General features: G+C 49.4%; 1 protein-coding gene across 3 annotated transcripts in view; it reads left to right on the forward strand.

Moving 5' to 3' along the window:
* Positions 1-9,053, forward strand: part of AGAP1 (ArfGAP with GTPase domain, ankyrin repeat and PH domain 1) — a 543,249-nt gene extending 534,196 nt beyond the window's left edge. For all 3 annotated transcript variants that reach the window (XM_061188805.1, XM_061188822.1, XM_061188813.1), the window contains 2 exons: positions 4,777-5,032; positions 7,563-9,053. In XM_061188805.1, the coding sequence (XP_061044788.1) occupies positions 4,777-5,032; positions 7,563-7,766 (460 nt within the window). In that variant the 3' untranslated portion in view covers positions 7,767-9,053. The remainder of the gene's footprint in view (positions 1-4,776; positions 5,033-7,562) is intronic.
* The last annotated feature ends 14,976 nt before the right edge of the window (positions 9,054-24,029 follow it).

The following is a 24,029-nucleotide window of genomic DNA, read 5'->3' on the forward strand; positions in this document are numbered from 1 at the left end:
GTGTCAGCACAGGGCTCAAATGAGGAGCCGGGCCTCCTCCTTTCTGCTGATGGCCGGCCGTGCCAATAATTCATTTTTTAGCTCATTAGCTAAGGGAGGCTGTGAGCCGCGGGCCTCCAGGGGACTGGAATGAGGTGAGGTGATCTACTGCCAGCTACGCTGCTCTTGAACTGGCCTTCCTTGCGGAAGAAGAAAGGCTGGGCCGAGACAAGCCGGGAATCCCAGAAGCAAGATTGGGACGTCAGAGTCACCATTAGGGTATCTGTGCTTTGGCATCATGGTTTCTTGGGGCGAATGGTTTTAGACAGAATATTCTCGCAGAAAAGGAATCATTGTCAGAGCATCCATCTTTCACACGGTAACTGTTGGCACAGAAACCAAGTGGAAACAATGGACCACGTGGCTGTCCAGTGTATTAGTCAGACCAGCTGCCATAACAAAATACCATAGACGGGGGTAGAGGAGGTGGAGGGGTTAAATGATAGAAGTTTATTTTCTCACAGCTCCGGAGGCTGAAAGTCCAAGGTCAGGGTGTCGGCAGGGTTGCTTTCTGTTGAGGCCTCTTCCTGGCCTGCAGACCCACCTACCGGCTGTGTCCTCTCCTCTGTGCACGAGGAGAAAGAGATCCCAGCTGTCTCTTCTCCTTCTTATACGGACCAGGACCGTGACCTCAGTCAACCTCGATTACTTCCTAAATGCTCTATCTTCAAATACAGTCACATTGGGTGGGGTAGGGCTTCAGCACATGAATTTGGGGGGGACACAGTTCAGTCCATAACATCCAGGAAGGCTTTAGATGCCTCAAGGCCACGGGCAGAGGCCAACCAGACTTGGCCCCAGTGGTCCTGACAGCTATGGGGTCGTTTGAATTTGCTGAGGGCTCCTCACCCCAGTGTCTCAGGTCCTTCTGCACTCTGGAGGGGGAGCCCCACAAGACACCCATGGGTTTGTCAAGGCCTCTGGCCAGGGTCCCCTCGCCCACCCAGCGGGAGTGTCAGGCCCCACCCCCCTGCCACCAACACCACCTCGTCACCCGCGCCACCCCCATGGGGAGCGCTTGTGTGCATGATAGCAATGCGAATCTTGAGAGATGTTATGCTCTTCCAGCATCACGACACCCACGGCTGCCATTTGTCAGGCGACCACTGTGGACGGCCAGCACATCATCCGAACACGTGACTTCAAATTCCAAAACCACCTTGCCTGCTGTAGACGTCACTGTGCCCGTTTTACAGGTGAGAAAACGAGGACCCAAGAAGTGACTGAAGTTGCAAAAGTCTGCACCACAAAGAAGAACAAAGCAAGCACATAAACGCCAGCCTCTCCAAGGCCGAAAACTGCAGCCTTTTAGCTCAGTGTGGATTCTCTTCTCCCTCCCTCTGGCCGCTGCAGGAAGCATCAGAATTAAGCTTTCCTCCTAGTTTGTTAGCGTGGACACTGACCACAGGACATAGGCTGTAACTAATATTAAGCGCTGATGCACGCATGGGGGTTGCTGAATTAGCTCCCACAAAACGGAAGCGTTCCTGAATCCCCTGTTCCTTCCAGCTGGATTTCAGCTGTGGAGAAGCAGCACGCCTGACACAGACTCAAGGCCCAGTGGTCCGCCTTCCTTTGCTCTCCGGCCTCCTGGTGTCTGAAAAAAAAACACTGAAACATCACCGTCCTGCAGGACCCAGAAGCCGGCATCGAATGCTTATTTTTAAATAACACAAGAAGTTTTGGTGAAGAGCCGTGGTCCTGTCAGATAATAAAAACCATGCATTGAACAGATCTGGGGGCGCCCTTGGTGGAGGTGAGGGGCCATGTGGATGTGGGGCTGGGAGAGGTGGACCCCAACGAGAAGGCTGCCTAGAGGCTTTCACTGGTTTTGTCTCCTTGCAGCATCGCTTGGGGACGGTTCCCAGTATCAAGCCTGTTTTCTGTATTTGAGTTGTTGGAGGTTCTGAAACCCTTACAAATAATCATCACCCCGCTCCAAGCCAAGGAAGCCCAAGCCCCAGGCCCTTCTCCCTGTTCCTCATTTCACATACATAATCTCAGAGTCTTCCTCTTAAAGAAGGCTCCCCAAATGGTATGTGTCTTCAGCCCCACGAAACCTGGACCCGCCTTTATTACGTATTGCGAACGACACTGATTTTTAAAAGCAAAGAACAGCTTAAATGCACTCATCGTTCAGACACATGCCGAGTTCAGTGAATTCAGCTGAGCTTGGGGTGGGGCGTTCCCCAAGAGAACACACTGACCACGGGAGAGGAGCTAGAAGCTGGGGGTCTGACCTCGTTCTTTGGCTGGGGTCTTCGAATATTAAAACGAAAATGGAATAATTGCAGTTAGGACTATAGCTACCATGTTCCGTCCTCTGGTTTATCCCTGAATGACTTGGCAATGAGTATTAAAATCAACCGGAGCAGAGTAAAAGAGGTCTGATTTTAATGCCTACCAAAAAATGAGAATTATAGCAGATTGGAACTTGAAAATCTGGCTGTATCTCCCCCACTACTGTCCCTTTTCATTTAATTCACGTTTTGCTCTTCGGCGATTTATGAAATGCATCAACATATGTTTAATACATTTTAAATAAGGTTTCTAAATAACACGAAAAGCACGGCCCGTCCTGGGTTTTTTTTTGTCTTTCACCCCTTCCGGTATTTCCAAGGTGTTGCCGGCGCTTTTGTGCTTGTGTTTTGGCCCAAGTCAGGGACGGCGCGCAGCCGGCCTCCGAGCCGTGGGTGCTGGTGTGAGTTCTCAGCGGCGGCCACGTGCTCGCCCTGGAAATCGCCTAATGAAAAGGGTCGGGGGGTCGCTCGGGGGTCCCTCGTACGGACCAGGAAGTGAAGCAAAACTAATCCAGATTTACTCCTGGAAGAAAATGTTTGCCTAAGTATTTAGAAACAGATTAGGGCTAACCCGACACTAGATCACTAGGAGAAATGTAAACACGGGTAAAAGGTGTAAACAGGGCCTTTATTCTGTACTTGGAAAGGAAAAATGTCACGGGTAACGAGTTTTCTTTCTCCAGTCTAGCGGAGGCCCCAGGTGATTCCTCTGTGTGGTTTGTAGCTATGTACCCTCCTGACTCCCCCGGAGAAAATGCTGAGTTTTAGGAGAGGGCAATTGTGGATCAGTGTATATGTACGTCTCTGGGGGTGATTACAGTCACTTCTTATCTCTAGGGCTTCTGTTTCTTCTTTCATCAGCCTCATCAAAGAGTATCCGTCCGGAGACTTCCCTGGCGGTCCAGTGGTTAAGACTTTGCCTTCCACTGCAGGGGGTGCAGGTTCAATCCCTGGTGGGGGAGCTAGGATCCCACATGCCTCGCGGCCATAAAACAGAAGCAATATTGTAACAAATTCAATAAAGACTTTTAAAAAATTGTCCACATCAAAACAAAAAAAAAGCATCTGTCCGGCCTAAGTTCCCCCACCCCACTCCCCCTACCCCACTCCCTGCCCCGGCCTCATTCTGTTCCCAGACTCTCTCATTTCAAGAGCTACTTGTGAAATCTCACTTCTGTCTTTTGCATTTCCCCCCCACACTTTTTTCCCCCTAGCAGTGCTGCAGTCTTGAGGATTACTGAGTTGTTTTCAGTGGTTTTCACCTTTATTAGAAGAGGCAACACCCAAATCCACCATTAGCGGCCCAAGTGCAGGAGTAGACGGCCCGGGGTCTTCTCCTTCCAGTCAATATGAACACACCTTGCTGTTGGTTTCTTCTTCTCTCTTTCTTCAGCTCCTCTTCCCATCCTGCCCCCTCCTCCCTTCCCCAGCCCTCCTTCCAGATGTCTCAGGCAACATCCTGTCCTCTCTGGGCCCCAGAGAGGGGGCCTGTTGTCACTCCCACCCCGATGGGGTCATGCTCTTGGGGGAGGGGCACCAGCTGCCATGCTCATCGTGCCTCACACCTTCCCTCCCCATGTCCTCCTGCCCTCTGCACCCTAACCCACCTGCCTGGCCTCCTAGGCTGGGCCCCAGCCCACTTTCCCTCGAAAACCCACCCGGCTGCTCTTTGTGTTGAAGGAGTTGTTGACGCCCTCACCGAGGCTCCCCCAGGTATCCCGAGAGCTAACAGAGTCGAGCAGGGTCACGAACTTCGCTTGCATCCCTTTTCCCCATTGGATTCACTGCCTTTTCATATGTGGTCTGTAGCAACATTTTCTTCTACGGGAGTGTGTATAAGACCCCCGAGCTCACACACACCCCCTCCCCGGCCGATGAGGTTGAGAACTAAGCCCTCGAGGTCACACCAGGTGGGAGAGCCCGCTGGCCACCCTGCCCCCTGGACTCCAGCCAAGTGGTCTGTAATCCTGGCTCTGACTGTGGCTGTTTAAAGTGGATCGGGCCTCCGGGCCTGTGGCATCCATCCTGCGTTGGGCGGGACCCCGGGCAGCAGGGTGATTCTTCTGGGGCCACAAAAAGCACAAGAAATCCCATGAGAGCTCAAGGCCGATCCCTGGTTCTCACACCTTAGGGCGTCAGAATCCCCTGCAGGGCTGGTTAAAACACATCCCAGGGCTTCTGATTCTGGGGGCTGGGACGGGGCCTGAGAACCTGCATCTCTAACAGGTGCCCAGGTGGTACTCCTGGTGGGGGCCCACTTTGTACACTGTAGGGAAGCCTTTCCCCGGAGGGGGGCTTCCTGGTGCCGGGTGAAGACACTTGTCACCGCCCCCTGGACGCCTCCGGACCACGCACCACACGGTGGTGGCTGGGCAGAGGGGTGCAGCCTCGGTTCTCCCGCGCGATCGTGACCTCGCCTGTCTGGTGACTCTTGCAGGGAAGAGAAGGAGCGGTGGATCCGGGCCAAGTACGAGCAGAAGCTCTTCCTGGCCCCGCTGTCGTGCACGGAGCTGTCCCTGGGCCAGCACCTGCTGCGGGCCACCGCCGACGAGGACCTGCGGATGGTCATCTTGCTGCTGGCGCATGGCTCCCGGGACGAAGTGAACGAGACCTGCGGGGAGGGGGACGGCCGCACGGCACTGCACCTGGCCTGCCGGAAGGGCAATGTGGTCCTGGCCCAGCTCCTCATCTGGGTAGGTCGCCCACGTGCCCTCGGCTGGGAGCCGAGTCGCGGCGGGCACTTAGCGCTGCTCCGCGGGCATCATTCTGGGAGAAGGCTATCGTTGCCCGCCTGGAAGTGGGAAGCGTTAGTAATAGGGAATTTAGGGTTTGGGGTGGGGGGCTCCCTTTCAGCCCAGCTGTGTGAGGGCACACACAGAGCACCAGTTTAAAAGGGAGGAATGAAGTCTCCTTACGCGGGCACAGTGGTCCACTTTGCACAGCATTTGCTAGTGTTTCTGCCGAGTTCATCTTTGGGATGACCCCCCGCCTTGGGTCAAGCATAGTTGGTGATGTCCCTCTTGTTGCTTTGACAAAAGACTCCCATCATCGTTTTGTGGGGAAGGGGGGGAGAGAGAGGATATAAACTGAACGGTTTATGTGGTTTTCCCATTGCCACACCTTTGGATTTTTCGTTCACATAACACAAAAATGCTGGACCCTAGACTTTGAGATTTGATGTGGTCGGAGTTTGTCAAAGGGCTTCTTCTGGACTCTTCCGATTAATTTCCACTGGGGAAAGTTATCTTTTTAATCTCTATTGAAGCATTTGCCACGCAGCTTGAATGGGGAGAAGAAAGGGAGAAAATGACAGTGCCAGCCAGGAGCTGCTTCTGAGAAGCCCACACCCGCTGCCTGGCCGCTGCCTGCATGCCTTTGGGGTCCTCGGCCACAGCAGGTCCCCATTCGAAGGGTGGCAGAAAGCTGCCCATTGAGAGGGTCCTGGGTAGGGAGGGGAGGTGTGTGCTCACCAGTAGGGGGACACTGTGCAGAGGTGGGTCACCTGCTGGGGGCTCTTCTGTTCCCAACCCCAGGGGCAGGCGATGGCTCTGTCCAGCACAGCTGAGAACGATGCCAGTTTCTACATATTTTTAGCTGACTCTTGGGATGGGTGTGATGGGAGAATTAGATACACAGGTATCAGAATCACTCAGTGTTCAGCGTCATGTTAGCAGTTGCATATGAGTCTGCTGGGGCTGCCCTGACAAAACACTACACACTCGGGTGGTTAAACAACAGAAATTTATTTTCTCACAGTTCTGGAGGCCAGAAGTCCAAGTCCAAGGTCAAGGTGAGGGCAGGGTCTTTTTTCCCTGAGGCCTCTCTCCTTGGCTTGCAGACTTCACTCTGTGTCTTCACAGGGCCTTTCCTCTGTGTGTACATGCATCCCTGCTGTCTTTTTCTCTTCTTATAAGGACACAGGTCATATTCGATTAGGGCCCCACCCATATGACCTCAGTTAATCTTAATTATCTCTTTAAAGGCCCTGTCTCCAAATACAGGCACATTCCTATGTTGGGACTTCAACATATGAAGTTTGGGGGAACACAGTTCGTTCCATTAACAAATTGCGTGCCATCTTTCCCCTCAAATTGGCCAAGAGTTCCTTTAATGTTAATGCTTCCTGAAGACGAGAGATGAGACTCCCATCCATGGTGGTGGAAGAAGTGGACATCGGTCCACCCTTTCTCAAGAGCCAGAAGCTTAAATATATTTGTGTAATTTAATCTCATATTACCCCTTCTAGTCATCACTCTGACAATCAGAGATCCTGAGAAAGATTCAATATGAGGATGTACATCACAGCACTATTTAGACCAATGACAACTTTAAAACACTATGTGTAGGGACTTCCTGGTGGTCCAGTGGGTGAGACTCCGCACTCCCAATGCAGGGGGCCTGGGTTCAATCCCTGGTCAGGATTCTATCCCCACATTCATGCCACAACTAAGAGTCCGCATGCCGCAACCAAAAAAAAAAAAAGATCCTGCATGCCACAACGAAGACCCGGCACAGCCAAAATAAATAAATAAATTTTTTTTTTTAAATAATAAAAAAAAAAAAAAAACACAATGTGTAGCTACCGAGGACAGAGTAACTGAGTTATGTTCATATGGAGGAATATTCTATGGCTATTATATGTCATGCTTTTGAATAACTTTTAATGATCTGAGAAAATGATCAGAGCACCAAGTTCAGTAAAAAAAAAAAAAGATACAAATCATTTGTGCAAGTTTTATCTCAGTTATTCATATATGCGTTTAGATTCAAAGAAAAACCATTAGAAGGAAATCCGCTGAGAGATTAACCAAGATTATCTCTGAATAGCGAGATTATACATGATTTTTTCTTCTTGTGCTCTTATGTATTACCTATGTATTTCCTACAATGAAAATGAATCGCCTGTGAGATCAAAAGAGTGATCATTTTTTGTGTTTATAGTTGGAAAGTCAAAATAGAGGTAGCAAAACTAGAGTTATCCTTGGTCCGTTTCTGTTGCACAGGGGAGGGGCTTTTCGATGCAGAAAGCACGTTCTTTTCTGAAAAGAATACACCTGGCGGGGGTAGGGGGGACGGGGGCAGGGACACTGGACGCTGGTCTCCCCCGCGGGTTCCCGGTAGCGCGTCCTGGGGTCCGCATCTGCCCCAGCTGCCTGCGGGGTTGAACAAGGCGCCCTGTCCCCTCCCTCCCATGAGCCTAACGCGGTTCTGTTGCCTCCGCAGTACGGGGTGGACGTGATGGCCCGCGACGCGCATGGGAACACGGCGCTGGCCTACGCGCGGCAGGCCTCCAGCCAGGAGTGCACCGACGTCCTGCTGCAGTACGGCTGCCCCGACGAGCGCTTCGTGCTCATGGCCACCCCCAACCTGTCCAGGAAGAACAATAACCGGAACAACAGCGGCGGGAGGGTGCCCACCATCATCTGAGGACCGGCGGTGCCTGCAGCCTCCCGCGCGCCCTCAGGGATCACGCCACGTGAGTCCCGTCGCGTCCCCTCACTCCTCCTGGTGGTCCCCAGCCAACCCCCCATGCCTCCACCCCCCCTCAAGCCAAGCGAAATCACAAAACCCGGATGGGTCCTCAAGGGGCGAAGAGGAGGCCTGGAGGCTGCAGCATTGATTCCTTTGCATAAACTCCCCTGATCAACACACAGGAGCGACCGGCGGGCCTGGGTTCGTTGATGGTAGCACACGGCTACCTGGTCCTGGTCCCTCCGGTGGCCGGGAGACAGAGCGTGGCACAAGGGACGGGACATGGGGGAGGGGAGGCGCGCAGCCAGGAGAAGGGGTAACTCTCCTTAACTGGCAGTTCAGCACATCAGTACATTTCACCTCTACCAGACGGAACACTTGGGTTTCATCTCTTCTCCGAGGAGCTTGACGGCATAAATCAGAAGCAAGCAGAGTTTGTCAGGTTTGAAGCCCCTATGATGGTATGTGTCAAATCAGTTGTAGCTAATCTGTCCAGGGAGAATACTGGCTTCATTACACTCGTATAGTTGAGTTCTTCCAGCATTACCGCTGTTTAATAGAACATGATTAGTCATCACCGAGAAGAAAGCATATTAGCCAAGGAGGTAGTTACACAGCACGCTCTGATGATTGCCACGATGTGATTGCAATACTCTTAGAAGCATCATATTATCCCAGACATGTTCTTTCAAGCCCTTGGAGCCCTCCTTTCTAAATTCACTGTCATAATTTAGTATCTGTTTAATTTTTCAGTCCAAAGAGAGGAAATCAGTTGCCGAGTATTATTTGACTGCAGTCTCCTTGGCGCAAAAACAAAATGGAAAAAATAAATAAGAGTGACTTGGAAGTTCAAAAGGAAATCACGAATTCAGCTAACGACAGCATTTTGAGCACATTTAGTGAACTAAGTAAATGCGTAAAAGGCTATTTTTGCCCAAACCTGAGAGATAGTTTGTGTCCTTTTGCCAAGGTGGGTGTCTTGGGTCTCAGTCACTCTGGGGCCGTGTTGCCCAAGTCACACAGGCTTCTGTATTCTGTCTTTAGATGAGATGTGTTGAAAATCTATTTGAATAAAAGAAGTTCATAAATATGCATTGATTTCTGTACAGACAAATGGCACCTCTGTTAATTTATAAATTGAACTGGATGTGAACTAATAATATGCAACTAGTTGAGATAAGAGGGTTACAGATCATTGTACACGGGAAATATTCCCAGCAGTAAACACTTCCATTAATGTGATATACAGCTTCTAAAAAGGAGCATATCAGAATAAGATGGTGGTACAATTTGCTTATTAAAATCAAGAAGGGGGGGATAAAAGCATATTAGAGGGGGAAAGAGGCATGTGATTCCTTGTTACTGGAAAGCACGATTTAGATCTGACCCTACTTTTGCCCACCCAGAGGAACAGGCTGTGGCAACGCAGGGGGTGACTTTCCAAATCCCAGACCCGGGCGCTTTGCAGAGGTCAATCCTGACCGCCGCTGCTGATTTGGGAGCACAGACTGACTCATGAAACGCCCTGAGACTTTTTTTTTTTTTGCCTGGTGGCCAGGCCCGTCATTTTAGTACATCACCCGATTTGCCGTCGTCATGGTTTCTGGCTGCTTCAGACTTCGGCCACCTTCAACGTGGTGGCCAAACATAGTAAACCAGATCGTGACACCTTAGGTGAAAAAGAAAAGGGGGCAACTGTGCCTTGAGCCCTTTGGCAGTATGATGGGGGAGAGGGCGTCACCTTGAAGGATGGCACGGGACTGATGTAGCACAGAAACATAGGGCCACGTTCACCCTGCCGCCTCCGGGGAAGTTCCTTGCTCTCGTATATTAAACCTTCTATTTTGTAAGAGTTTTTCCTCTTCTTCCACTTTTTTAAAAAAAATTAAGGTAGGTGGGGAAAAAATAAAGCTTTACACAGTTTCTACCTGGGTCGGTGTTTCATGGGCATTTCTAACCTTGATGCAGCTCAGTGGAACTCGGCGGTTTCCCAGGATAACAGGTGCGGAAGCCTCCAGCCTGGGAGCCTTGACAACAGGTCCATAATCCCTCCACCCGATTTTTAATTCTGTTTCATCGCTGTGTGGTTATTTTAAATGTGAATAGAGGAAAAAAGAAAGTCCTTCCTGTTTTTGAAGAACGCATTACTCTTCTAATCCGGCCACGCGCATTGGCCTCCCCGTTAGCGTAGACGTTATGTAGTGAACGCAGATAGAGTATAAACGAAATTCTTAAATTATTTCATTGTAGTTAATTCCCACTGTAGGAATGCTTTATCACAGTGAAGCCTTCTTTTGAAAAGAAACGGAATTCCTTGTAAGGCTTCTCTTTGGGATGTATATGAGTGTGTACAGATTATTATATGTGTTTATAATATAATATTTTCCCAGATGACTTCTTTTTTCACTTAGCCTTTCACGACCTGAATGCTAGACTGGTTTCTTCCCTTCCCTCCCTCCAGCGCTGGGACTTCATTGATTCCTCCTTAGAAAACTCGACCCCTCTCCTGCTATTTTTAGCGATATTGATCTGCTGCAGGGGGCAGCCTGCTTTCTCGAGCCCGAGTTTTGGCAACAGAGAAAAGGCGGTAGTGGGTTTCAAGGGTTTTCTTTTAAAATAAAGGTGACCGGCGGCTCGTCTGTTTGTATGTCAGTGTCAAACTAGAAGTCCTTTCTTTGCTGACAACGCTCTCATTGCCATCTTAAAGCCTTACTAACACCAAGGCCGGAGAAGCAAGGACCCAGGGCCAGTGTTAGAAATAACCAGTTGAGGAAGGGGGTCCAGTTTTCATAGTTTATTTCCATGTAAGTTCAGGGACATGACAATGACACAGGAAACCACCACTGCAGAAGCCACGTAACCTTTTCTATTCAGAATTCAAATTTTTCTTTGACGAGAAACCCGCTGGCTGGGGAAGGCATGTGATAAGGCGGCCACTCGTGAGGGCACCTGCACAGGTGAGCTGGGTGTATTGCAGACCTCTCTGGATTTCTCTTGTGGCCCAGAGAACCCTGCGGAGAAAGGAGCCTTGATTCTGACGGTGCATGGGTAGACCTCGAGTGCTGGGGTGGACAGACAGATGGTTTACCAAGCCAGGGTCCCAGGTTCCTTCCGTCTCCGGTCTTCCCAGGAGATGAGCAGTCGAGGGTGAGTGAGTGACGTTACTGCCATGAGTCTTCGGTCCCATAAGCAGGTACAGTTTCCTGTCCCCCAGGAAGCCCACCCTATGTGGAATCATCCCAGAAAGGAGGTGAGGGCAGCGGGTGCTTGCTGACCGCTGGGCTGTCGGGTGCAGGAAAGCAGCTCTTCCTGAATTACTCTGGCCTGGAATCCTTAAAGCAGCACCTTCCCTGCAGGGCCACGAGCCCAGGCTGTGGCCCTTGTAGCACCGGTGCAGGGCCGTGCACTTCTGCCCCCTCCTCTGAGGTTTTGTGCCGCCTGATGCGGTCCACTTGGACCCAGCCTCGGCCTCCAGCATCAGCTCCGGGCCTCCCAGTTTGGTGCCACCTGAACACATTCAGGCTCATTCCCCACATTTGCAAAGGAGCTCTCACTACTTCATTAGGGAACAATAGTCCAACAAGAAAGGCAGCCCTGGGGCCGAGCAGACCTGGGTTCACCTGGCCTTGCCGTCCCATCCAGCTTCCCAGGGTCCTTCCTCAGCTGTGAAACCCTGTGGCCTTGCACGGTGTGGTGATGTTTGGACCAGTGTGATAAATGCCAGCCCGATGCCCAGCCAGGGGCGGGATGCTCAGGAGAACAGAACGTGGATAGGACGGGGCCAAGAGCACCAGCCAGGAAACCTGCCCCGAGCCAGTGCCCTGGGGGGTCGGTGGCGGCCAGCTTGCCAGCCCCTCCCGTCGAGGCTCTGACCCTCCTCTGTCTCTGCTGAGCCTGGGGTCGTCGGTGGGAGCGAGGATCTCCGAGGACCCTGCTCCCGGGCAGCCCCTCCCCCAGGGATGTGCCCGCACTGCCCCCTCCCCATCGCGTCAGCCCACTCACCGCCCTCCAGCCTGAGTCTGAGTTTGATTTTCTAGAGGACGGAAGGGTGAGCGTCCCCCTCAGGCCCTTCACTCCCGCTGCTTCTGGCCGAGACCACCCTTCTCTCTCCCACACCCTCTGCTGTGTTGTCGATCCCAAGGCCTCTGTCCTTCAGACGCCTCCTCCGGCACTGAGAGGCCACTGGACACACTCGTGTTTGGGGCCCGTTGAGTGTCCTTTTCCTGCTTCCTCTTTAAAACCAGAGCTTCTTGCAGGCACCCTGGGCTGGCAGGGTGTGGCTTGAGGCTCCAGGGCCCCCTTCTCTCTCTCTCTCTCTCTCTCTCTCTTTCTCTCTCTCTCTCTCTCTCTCTCTCTCTGTCCCTCATTGAGCTGCTGTGGCCAGTCAGTGAGCTGTATTCCCTCTCAAGGGTGACAGTGACCTTGTCCTGGGCCTGCCCTTGGTGGTACCATCTTCCCCCTTGGGCATGGCCATTGGCTCCTGCCCAATCCCCGGCCTGAGCTGTGCTCACGGGTGACGTGGGCCCTGGTGGCTCCAACCCCGCCAGTCCTTTCTCTTTGCATTTAGAATGTTCTGGAAGCAAGGGGGGGCAATCCACATTCCCACCTGGGGGGCTCGGAAGCCTTGCTGCAATGTAGGTCCTCAGTGAGTAAAGTAGGGTCAGGTCTCAAAAACTGCTTAGGAGGCACAGATGATTGGAAAGCAAATCTGTCACCTCTGGACGGGCTGCTTCCCTCCCTCCCATCCTCTCTGTCAGGTGCCCCACAAGGTCATTGCGACTTTCCTGGAGCTCCCCTGGACTGTATTTATGTCCTTCAAGCAAACAAACTGAAGAGCCGTCAGGAAGGAGCTCAGATAGAAACGTGCTGAAGATACACATCTTTCTTTCCCAGGAAATATGATTTATTTCTAACTGCCCCTTTACACATGGGTTTCACACGCTGTGAAGTCATGTCTTGGAGTGATTTTCACCCCCATCCTTCACCAAAAAGCTAAATAAGGGCCTTTGGCATCGAGACTTGCATTTTTCTCTTTTAGCCATGATTTAGACATGTTTCTTTTTTGGATTCCCCAAGTGGCTGTCCTCAGGAAGCCCTGTGGTCAGTGGGTCTTTGGTGCGGGCTCCACCCTGGCCAGGCCAGGGCCCCCAGGTGTGGGCAGGGGGCCCGGATACACACCTGGCCTGCTCCTGCTCTGCTCTGTGTCCTGTGCTGACAGGTCCTTTGTCATTCACGTTTCTAAACCAGCTTGCCTTTCAGTCAAGACGTCAGATTTCTTCCAGTTACGCGGACGAGAGAAGCGGGGTGGGCTAATCACTTGGGGTAGATGAAACAGTGCTCAGACTTTCAGTTCCGTCACTGCCAGGAAGTAGTCACTGGAACCCAAGGTGCTGTGACATCTGAGAGAAATGTTGCCACACAGGGTCAGCACCTCCACGTTGGACGTTCAGCCACCTAAGACGTGATCATCCCCAAACCACAGATTTTCTCCCCCTTAGAAAAGAAATGCTGTCCTAAAATAGATTTTTTTAAAAATATGAATAAATTCCCTGTCTCATTTTGGATGTCTGCTGCTTTTTAAACATAGATTGACACTTTTTTCCGGTTGGCTTTTTCAGTTTGGGTCTGAGTTGAAATTAGAGGACATTTCATCAGCAGGGGATTCTGTAAAACGGAAAAGTCTGTTTTTAATCTGTGATTTTTTTTTTAAAGCCCAGATTTTAGAAGTATTTCTGTTTCACCAGTGTAGCAAGCACCCTCCCCAAAGCGAGGGTGCAGTGACCATGAACTTGAAAACCTCTCCTTAAGGCATTTCACTTATGAGGTGTTGTTTTTGTTGACAGCATTTGGTTTGGGGGTTTGCGCCTTTTTGGTAAAAGTGTCCTTATCTGAGGCCCTCAACCCATCCAGAAAAAGGCCTTCGGTGCCGGGGAGAGGGCAGGGTTGGGGCAGGCGTGCCCAGCAGAGACCCAAGGTGGCTCTAAAGGCTGCAGGTGTACGAGCATGAACCTGCCCCATTAAAAGGACAGGATCGCTGGCTTCCAGCCACCGCGGGACACCCGGCTCCCAGCAGGCGCCGGCTGTGCGCAAGGAGAGGCAAGGTGGCTGCATGAGTGAGAGGTGGGCTTGAGGCTTGTCTTGTGTTGGGCCTGGCTGTGGCATCTGTAGAGAAGGACCCCCGAGGGTCGTGATCAAGGTGTAAGAGAGATCCTCGCCTGTCCGAGTGCAATTAGGACTCATCCAGATTTCAGTGTCGGTGAGCATTCCATGACCTTCAGCTTTTGAGATGCAGATGAAAGAAAGGAACCAAACAAGATGTGAGAGGGCTGGAGAGTCTTTGGAATGGAGCAAACCCCCTTAACACACCTGCTGTCAGGAACAGTCGCCCCTAAATCAGATTATGCCCCCGTCTCCCTAGTGCCGGACGGCACCCACACCGTCCCGGAAGCTAATGTCTGAGCTGGTTCAAATACTCTTGTAATAAGGAGACTCTGCCCATCCCCTAGAAGCTCATACTCAGAACTGGCTCGTGGAAATTGAAGGTGTGTCAGGGGCTGGATGAAGGACGGCCCGGGTCTCCCCACCCCTGTAACGACGCCTGTGTTAGAAACCCTGGGTGCCTGGCTTCGTGCAAAGACCTTGGTGAGCAGCCCAGCTGGGGACACGGCACTCAGCTCTGCACCTGACGGTCCACTGAGTCGCCTGGGGAAAAGGTACCTCCCGCCTGGGAGGACAGAGGCTGGACCCAGGGTGCCGTGAGCTGGGGACAAGCCAGGGAGTTAGCTTTTACTGCTCATGTGAGCCCATCACGCACCTCTCAGCCCCCCGGTCCCACCCACGGGGTCCCGGCAGCTTTCTCACCAGGACTGTTACGCGTGTACTGGTGGACCGGAGTGAGGGTCAGAGCCGTTCTGTGGTGCACAGGCCGTGGGTAGGTACCCTTAGAAACTGCTGTATGGCTGTTCACGCATCTTGGTCTTAGAAATAATGCCTTCTCCAAACCTTCAAAACCAGCACGGTTTCTCTCCTCCGACTGAGTTCTTGTGTCTAAAATTTATCAAATTCTTGGGGCTGCTGCCCCTGCCCTGGCTTGAGTGCCCGTGTGCTGGGGATGCCGTGTGCACTTGATCAAAGGCGCTCTGCCGAGCCCCGGAAGGACCGGGCTGGCGGCCCAGGGAAGGGCTGGAATTCGGCCACACCAGCCACAGGCATTGCCACGTGGGTCCTAGGGTGTGGCTTCCTGCCCCAGACAAGCCCCACTCTCCTGTCTCTGACTTGGAACTGGGTTCTCATCTTGCCACTGGGTGTGTTTCTGAAAGGAAAGCCTGAGCAGGTCAAAGGTGATGACTGAGAGGCATTTTTAGGAGGGAATAGGGAAGGCCGCGCCTCGGCACATTTTAGCACATTTCTCTGTTCTGTAAATAGCCATGTATAGAAGATGGAAGAGTAGCCTGGGGTTTATCCAGAGATGGGGTTTTTTTTTTTTTGGTTGTTTTTATATTACCTCATTCAGCAAGTTTGTTTCACAATGACTCAATGATGCTTTATTTATATTGTTTGTACTGTAATTAAAACCATTGACAGACATTTCACTTGGCTTGTTATTTCATATGATCTTGTTTTGATTAAATATGCCAGTTTGTATTTTCCTGCCTTGGGATTTTTTTGTGTCAGCTGTACAGTATTCTAAGGGGACAAAAAAAAAAGAAAAAGAAAAATGTGTAAAGTAATGGAGAGAGGTGGCTATAGTGTAGAGGCCTCTTTCTAATAAAGAAATGGAAATATGTCTACACCGCTTCCGTGGAGGTTTTTCTTGGGGTGTTTTTTGGGGGGGTGGGGAGGGGAAGGCATTTTTTGTCATGATTAATTGGGTCTCTATTCCCAGGTCAGTGCTTACGGAAGGGATTCTGCTAGGCCCAGGCAGCCCCGTGCATGAGCACACTGGCCCAAGGTGCTACAGTCATGGCAAGAGGGAAAAAACAAGGAGCAGCTCTTCTGACTTATTTACAAGAAATTCCAAGAGGCCCTGGTTCCTCCAGCCAGGGATCACCTGGGCCCGGAAGTTCTGATACATCAGATGCTTCAGATGTATCTTTCCACTGGACCCACAGTGCCCCCAGATATGTGATAAGGACTCAGCAGTGGCTAGAAAATAAACCCATTCCAGGACGATGTTATTACTAATATTATTAAAATGTTCTCATGCAAAATAACATCCTATCTTTATCCCCCAATTCAGAAAAGTATAAAGAAGGTAAGACTCACCCAAAATGCCACCACCCGGACGTCACCACGGTTAGTGATTGGAGCACCTTCCAGACTCTTCTCTCTACAGACAGACGGATGGCTTTCCAACCCCTAGTCTTCCATGTCAGTAAAGATAGAGCCGCGTGATCACAGGACACGCTAGTATTTACAGTTTCTGTTGAGATTTCCCCGTGGCGTGGGGAGCCCACAGCGCCACAGAGTGTCTGGTGAATTGCGCAACACAGAAGGGAGCGTGCCACCCAGACACGCAGTCACATGACCCCCAGCAGGCCAAATTCAAACCATGACAAAGGTGACATGTCTTCTAGTAAATAAGCCAAAGAAGGACCAAGAAAATTGCTTTTTGGAGGAATCAGTTGCCTTCACATGCATATTGGTTATCTATTTGGTAAGAGATTTACAAAACAGTTCTTTTAAGTAAGGGATGACACCTAGAGGTAGGCAGGCCAGGGCTGCATGGACAGTTCCAGAAGGCCATCTGGGCCCAGCCTCCTCCCAGCCACCTGGTCAACCATCACCTCCTGGCCCCCACAGAGGGCTGTTCCACATCCAGCGTCTGCCTTCCAGGTGGGGAGAAGGGAAGGGGCAGCCGAGTCGGCCCTTTTATTTGGCGTCCTCGAAGCCCCGCTCGTGACCACTGCCACACAGCTGGCCAGACCAGGTGGCGTCATTCAGGGCTGCAAGGGGGGCTCAGTGGGGGCGGTGTCTGGTGGTAAGGAAGAGCAGGGAGCAGGTGTTGAGTGGGCAGCCCTCGGTCTCCGCCCCTCCACCCTTAAGTTTCCCCAACATCCAAACACACCCTTCTGTCAACACCCAGACTCCCCAGAGAGCTGCCTGGTAGGCGGGTTGGCCCGGCCTCACCGCTACTCAGCGGCTCCTGGCCTGTCCTGGTCTACCACATCCTGACCGCTCCCACCTTCCCTCCAGTGCTCTTGAGTCAGCCTCAGAGCATCCATTGCCCTCCTGGGAGATCACAGCTTCTCCGCCTCCAGGGTGGGGAACTGAATCACTCACCTTTCCAGGCCAAGGAAAGTTCTGCGGGCTCAGTAAGGTAACTAAAGTGAGACTGAGTGCCTAGATTTTACAGCCAATATTTTTTAAGTGATCATATGCAGTGCTGGCCAGGCTACAGTGGGACTGTCCCTAACACGCTGTTGGTGGAAACGAAGTAAAACAGCATTTCTGCACAGCGATACGGAATTGTGTTCAAAGACACTGAAAATCTTCCCTCTGGCCCAGGAATCCAACGCCTAGACAAGCCTTCATCACAGTGGGGGGCTCCATAAATGTGTTAATTACATGAATAAATTCAATGTCTAGGAATCTGGCCAAGGAGTAATGTGAGCACTTCGACATTTATGTAAAAGATCTTCATGGCTACAGTTTTTATAATAACAAAATATGGGGAACAAACACAAAGTCTAACGGTTTTTATTGAAGTAGAGTTGATTTATAATATTGTGTTAGTTTCAGGCATACAACAAAGCGATTCAGTTTTATATATATATGTATATATATGAGAAGATGAGTCATTTCACATTGTGTTTATCACGTGAGGAAATGATACAATATAAATTTTTAAATTAGGATACAGAGTGTGTTTAAGACTGATCTCTATTAAAGATATTTTTATATCCAGAAAAAACATCCAAAATGTTAGCAATGGCATCTCGCTATGAGGAGTTCTGGGTGGTTTCTATTTCCTTCTTTATACTTTACTGTCCACCTCTTCTCCATAAGTATGTGTGTGTTTTTTAAAGTTATTTTGAGGTACATTTTAAAGCTCACAGTTTGCCATTGACTTTCAAGAAAGTGGTTGGGCTTTTTATTCATATATTTTTCACTCATACTAAGATTGGAGAAGTGATTCGTTAATTGATTAATAAACTATGGACACAAATTGATTAAAAATTAGGACGCTTTCAGGCCAGGAGCAAAATGTAATTTACAGACTCTGATGGAACAAAGTTCAAACGGACCCCTCAACGCAGTCAGCGCACAGAGCTGGGAACCATCCAGAAGGCTGAGCCTGCCAGGGGCCTCCTCGTCCCCTCCCCTCCCAAGGCTCATCCATTCGTTCCCCTCCCTCCCTCCCAGACCCCTCTCACCCTGGACCACGGCTGCTCCCCTGCCGACGCGAGACCCCTCCAAACCCTCCTCTCTGCAGCCGACAGTTCTCCTGGGGCCCTGATCTTGCCATTTCCGGCTTGAAACCTCTTAACCGCTCCCATTGTCCCCACGGGAACTTCCACAACCCTGAAGGCGGCCCCACTGCTTCCTTGCCCTCTGCCCCCACCCTCCCTGCCGACGTCCTCTTGCCCCTCTGCCCCTCACTCTCAGCTGCAGCCACGCCCCAGCCTCCAGGCCTCTCTCCTGCTCTGGACCTTTGTCCACCGTTTCCTTGCCCTGGGGAGACCCCACTAGCTCCTTCTCATCTTTGGGGTCTCCCACGAAATGCCCCTTCCTCAAAGAGGCCTCCCCACCCTAATGCCCAGCTCAGCCCCGCCCCCTGCGCTCGCAGCTGGCTCTCCTTGGCCTTCACCGTGCACTTCCTTGTGGGGTAGATCACCCCCTACCGCACCTCACTCGGGTTCCAGGCCTCCGGGTCTGTCCGGTCCGCCCCAGGGTGCGTGGGCTCAGCCCACCCCTGAATGAGGGTGTGCATTAGGTCAGGAACAGGCCCACCTGCTGATGCCCTGGCCCTGCCTGGGGCACCATTTTCTTTTTTTCAAAAAGTATCTATTTATTTATTTAATTTTTATTGAAGTATAGTTGATTTACAATATTGTGTTAGTTTTAGGTGTACAGCAAAGTATACATATATTCTTTTTGATAATTCTTCTCCATTATAGTTTATTACAAGATATTGAATACTGTTTCCCATGCTGTACCGTAGGACCGTGTTGATTATCTCTTTTATATATGGTAGTGTGCGTTCTGTTAATCCCATACTCCCAGTTCATCCCTCTCCCCTGCACCATTGTCTTTGGGTGGTTCTGCTTTTCGGGAAACCAAACCTCGTTGTCACTGTGAGCGGGCTGAAGGGGGAAGGGTCCGGAGGGCGGCCCGCAGCTGGGCGCTCAGCGCCTCGCCCCTTCCGCCAGGTGGTCGGGTCCCCCGAGAGGTCCCCGGGCACTTCAGTGGAGCCTCAGCCTGGCCTGTGGCCCCGGGCCAGGGTCGGTCATTGATGTGCGGGGCTTTCTGGGCCGCCCCCCCCCCCCGCGGGTCCCAGCGCACTTGTGCAGGGACAGCCAGCAGCCCGCGTGGAGCACCACCGCCCCGCCGGCCCTAGCACATTCCCGGAGCCGCTAAGCCACGATTTATCACCATCGAGTCCCGCAAGGAGCCTAATTGGCCCATAAACGCAGTCCGATAACTGCACCTGACACCCAAAGACGCTGCAGGCAATTAGCACTTATTTATTTGCATGTGGTATTGACCAAGCTCTGCTCCCGCCTCGAGGTCTGTCTGTGCTCCAAGCTGGAGAGAAAGAACCTGGTTTACTGCACTGTGGAGGGTACACGACCCACACATACACACATCACACACACACACCACACACACTAAACACATACACATCACACACACATATACATAACACACAACACACACACATCACACAACACACACATATACATACCACACCACACACATACCACACACATACCACACGTGCATACACACCACACACACACCACACACACTACACACATATACATGACACACCACACACACACATATACATGACACACACCACAACACACCACACAACACACATACATAACACACCACACACACACCACACACATACCACACATGCACAGACACCACACACACTACACACATACACACATACCACACAACACACACACACATATACATGACACACCACACACACACCACACATGCACACACACCACACATATACCACACACACACACCACACACACTACACACATACACACACCACACACATACATGACACACAACACACACAATCACACTACACACATACACACACACACCACACAACACACACACATATACATGACACACCACACACATACCACACGTGCACACACACCACGCATATACCACACACACACACTACACACACACACCACACACACACTACACACACATACCACACACATATACATGACACGCAACACACACAATCACACAACACACACACACACACACACACCCCCCCCACATGAACAGGAATGATGAGAACTTGGCACTGCACTGCTCCTGGCTGAGGATCCAGTGATCATTTGTGTGCAGGGTCCTCTCTTGCTAAATGCTCAACAGATCAGGCACCCCAGTGGCTGCCCACTCCTGTGCCATCTGTCCAGGTGACTCTGCACCAGGCAGGCTGGGGAGGGGCTGGGAGGACAGAGTAACCCAGGACCTGTGCCCTGGTTGTGCGGACTTTCGAAATGCACAGCAATTTGGTCACTGTCACTCCATCCCATTCATCTTGGCTTTGCCGAACCACACTCAGGGAAATGACTCCCGTGAACAGAAGGTGTTGGCCTGGACGCCGAATTCTCAGAGAGCTTGGCTGCAGCTTCTCCCAGTGCCTGAGCTGTTTGGTATGAAAATGAAATATTGCCTTTTAGCAACCAACTGTCATGCTCACTGCCAAAGCAGTGTACTGGATTAAGACGTGGGCTGTCCACCCAGACAGCCTGGGCTTCCTGGATCCTCTTGTTACCAAGTCCAAGCTCTTACGGCTCGCCACACGACAGGCCAATAAATCGAGAGATGAGTGGCTGGGGCAAGGAAGAGGGACTCTATTCGGAAAGCCGGCAGACCGAGAAGACGGTGGACTCGTGTCCCAAAGAACCGTCTTTCCTGAGTTAGAATTCAGGCTTCTTTTATACTAAAAGGGGAGGGAGTAAAGTCAAACATCTCCTGGTTCCCATCAGCCTCCAGAGGGGATGTGTTCATTTCTTCCTTCCTGCAGTCATTCACAGGTGGGCCTGGTCAGGATGTTTCCTGTGAGCTAAACAAAGGCATTGTAGCTTAATGCTCATTACCTGGGAGGCAGGGTTCCCAGAGATGGGCCATCATATATCATTCAAGCGTCTAGGCAACCTCCCTGTAGTGATGAACTTGTAATAGAGGGAATTCCCTGGTGGTCCAGTGGTTAGGACTTGGCACTTTCACTGCCGGGGCCCAGGTTCGATCTCTGGTTGGGGAGCTAAGATCCTGCTAGCTGTGCGGCGTGGCCGAAAACAAAAAAAACAACCTTGTAATAGTATACAAAATTCTTCCTTATTACAGTCTGATTGCTCATCTGTATAATGGGTGTAATGGTAATACTCACATTGGAGGGTGGTGAAGGCTAAATAAGTTAATACATTTCTTAGAACAGTGCTTAATGAGTGCACAGTAAGTATTAAAAATCATCACCATCATTCATATCACAGAAAATTTGGAACATCAAATTAAGCAACACCATACAAATATTAAAATCCCCCCTAATCCATATGCAAGCAATAAACAGTTTGCAGGAGATGGGAAGATGTTTATAACGCAGAGTGAGAGTTTGCAAAAAGCAAGTTATCAGTGTGTATACCATGAGTTCTATTTTGGCTGGGAAAAAAATACATAGAATTACATATACGTATATATGTATAGAAACGCTCCAAAAGATGATGCAGCAAATCTTAACAGGAGTTCTCTCTCAGATTATTCATGATTTTAACTTGTTCTCTGCTTATTTGAATTTTCTGATTCATCTGAACATTTATTACTACTATAACTGTTTTTAAAATAAGGAAAGAAAGTGAAATAAACAACTACCAACAGCTCAGAGATGGGCACTCTTAGCATTTGAATGCGTGTCCTTTCAGCCTTCTAAAAAATACAGATGTACTTTTCTTTTAAAAAATAAAATAATATTCTTCAAACTATTTTGCAGCCACTCTTCCCTGCAGATGTTTGTTTTGAAATTTTTCAAGCCTACAGAAAAGTTGAAGAAATATTTCATTGAACGTCAGAGATACCTCATTTGTGTTCACCAATTGTTAACATTTTAACACATTGGTGATTTCTATATAGATGATAGATGATAGATAGATAGATAGATATAAGATAGATGATAGATATAGAGATTAGAAAGATGATAGATGATAGATAGATGGTAGATAGATGGATGATAGATAAATTGACAGGTGATAGAAAGATGATAATGTACACACACACGATGCTAAACCATTTGAAAGTAAATTACCAACATCATGATTTTTCACCCTTAAATAAATAAGCACAAGGACTTTCTCTGTCGTAACTACAAGACCATTATCACTCCCAAGATAGTTACCATTGATATGATATAATATGCACCCCATATTCAAATCTCCTCAATTGTCCCAATAATGTCTATAGCTGATTTTCCTCTCATCCAAGATCCAATCAATAATCACTCGGCGCCCTTAATTGTCATGATAACTTACTTCTTTAAACTTAAATGAGCATGAACAACTTTTCATGTCAAAAAAAAAAAAATACCTCATATGATTTAAACACTCACTCAGGAATGTGGCTGCCTGGTCCCCAGCACTTTACCGATATGGTGCTAACATTTTCTTTTCCAATGAGAAAGGCAAAAAAATAGGATCTCTTAGTCTATCTGCATTTTAACACTATTGGGGTTGAAATTTTTTGCTTAATAACAGTTTGTATTTTGTTACTGTTACCCTTGTATATACTTTGCTCACTTTTCTTTCTGAGCATTTACATTTTTCTTAATGATGTGTAAACTTAGAGGATATTAACCCTTTATATAGCATATTTATAAAAATTTTTCTCATTGTTTCATTTCCTTTCCAATTTTATGATTTTTTTAATGTACAGAATTTTAAGATTTATGTCCTCAAATAGTCTTTACTTTTATGATTCTTGCCCATCGTGTGATGCTTAGAAAGTCCTTCCTCACCCAAATTACACAAAACTCAATTTCTCTTCTAGTACACTTCTATTATTTTACAGTACTTTATTTAAACCTTTCATCCATCTTCCATTTGTGAAAATTTTATTTCTTCCAAATGGCTAGCTAATCGTACCAGTTCCATGTATTAAACAATAGGATGGAAGTCCTTTTTAATATATGATGCATAAATTATGGAATATCCATATAATAGAATAATAGTAGCCATTAAAAAGAATAGAGTAGACCTGTATGTACTGATGGGAGAAGGTGTCCATGATATACTGTTAATAAAAAGTCAAGTTGCAGATCAGTGCATAGACACGTAGCATGTGACCCCCAAACCAAAGGTCCCATGTGTGTATGTGTGTGTATGTACACACATACACACACACACACACACACAGCATACTCTGTTGTCCCTCTTGGTCTCCTCTGCTGGCTGCTCCTCCTTTTTTGACTCCCAAATGCTAGATGTCCCAGGACTTAGTCTTTAGACTATTCTTTATCATGAGACCTTCCTAAATGATCTCATCGAGGCCCAGAGCTTTCAATATTTGCCCTTGACTTCCAAATTTATATCTCTAGCCTTGTCTCTGCCCTGAGTTCTAGACTCCTATATCCACCGCTGAGTAGGTATTTGGATGTTGTACAGTTACAAATTATTTTGGTTATAGATAATGGAATACTCAAGTAACAGAGGCTTAAGCATTAAAGATGCTTAATTGTATCACATAACAAAATATTTAGAGGCAGACGGTCCAGGTCTGGTACTGTGGCTCAGCAGTGTTAATTTTTGTAATTCAGGTTCTTTCATGCTCCTCCACTTCGCTAGGAAGCCACCTCACAGTCAAAAGATGGCTGCCATAGCTCCAGACATTGCATTCACGTCCATGGGATAAAGGGATGGCACTGGCCACATCTATCTTTTTTATCAAGAAAGCAAAGTTATTCCCAGATTTTCCACCATTTTCCAGCAATTTTTCCCTTTGTGACTAACTCATTGGCCA

This window comes from Eubalaena glacialis, chromosome 1 (genome assembly GCF_028564815.1).
Source record: "Eubalaena glacialis isolate mEubGla1 chromosome 1, mEubGla1.1.hap2.+ XY, whole genome shotgun sequence".
NCBI classification, from domain to species: domain Eukaryota; kingdom Metazoa; phylum Chordata; class Mammalia; order Artiodactyla; family Balaenidae; genus Eubalaena; species Eubalaena glacialis.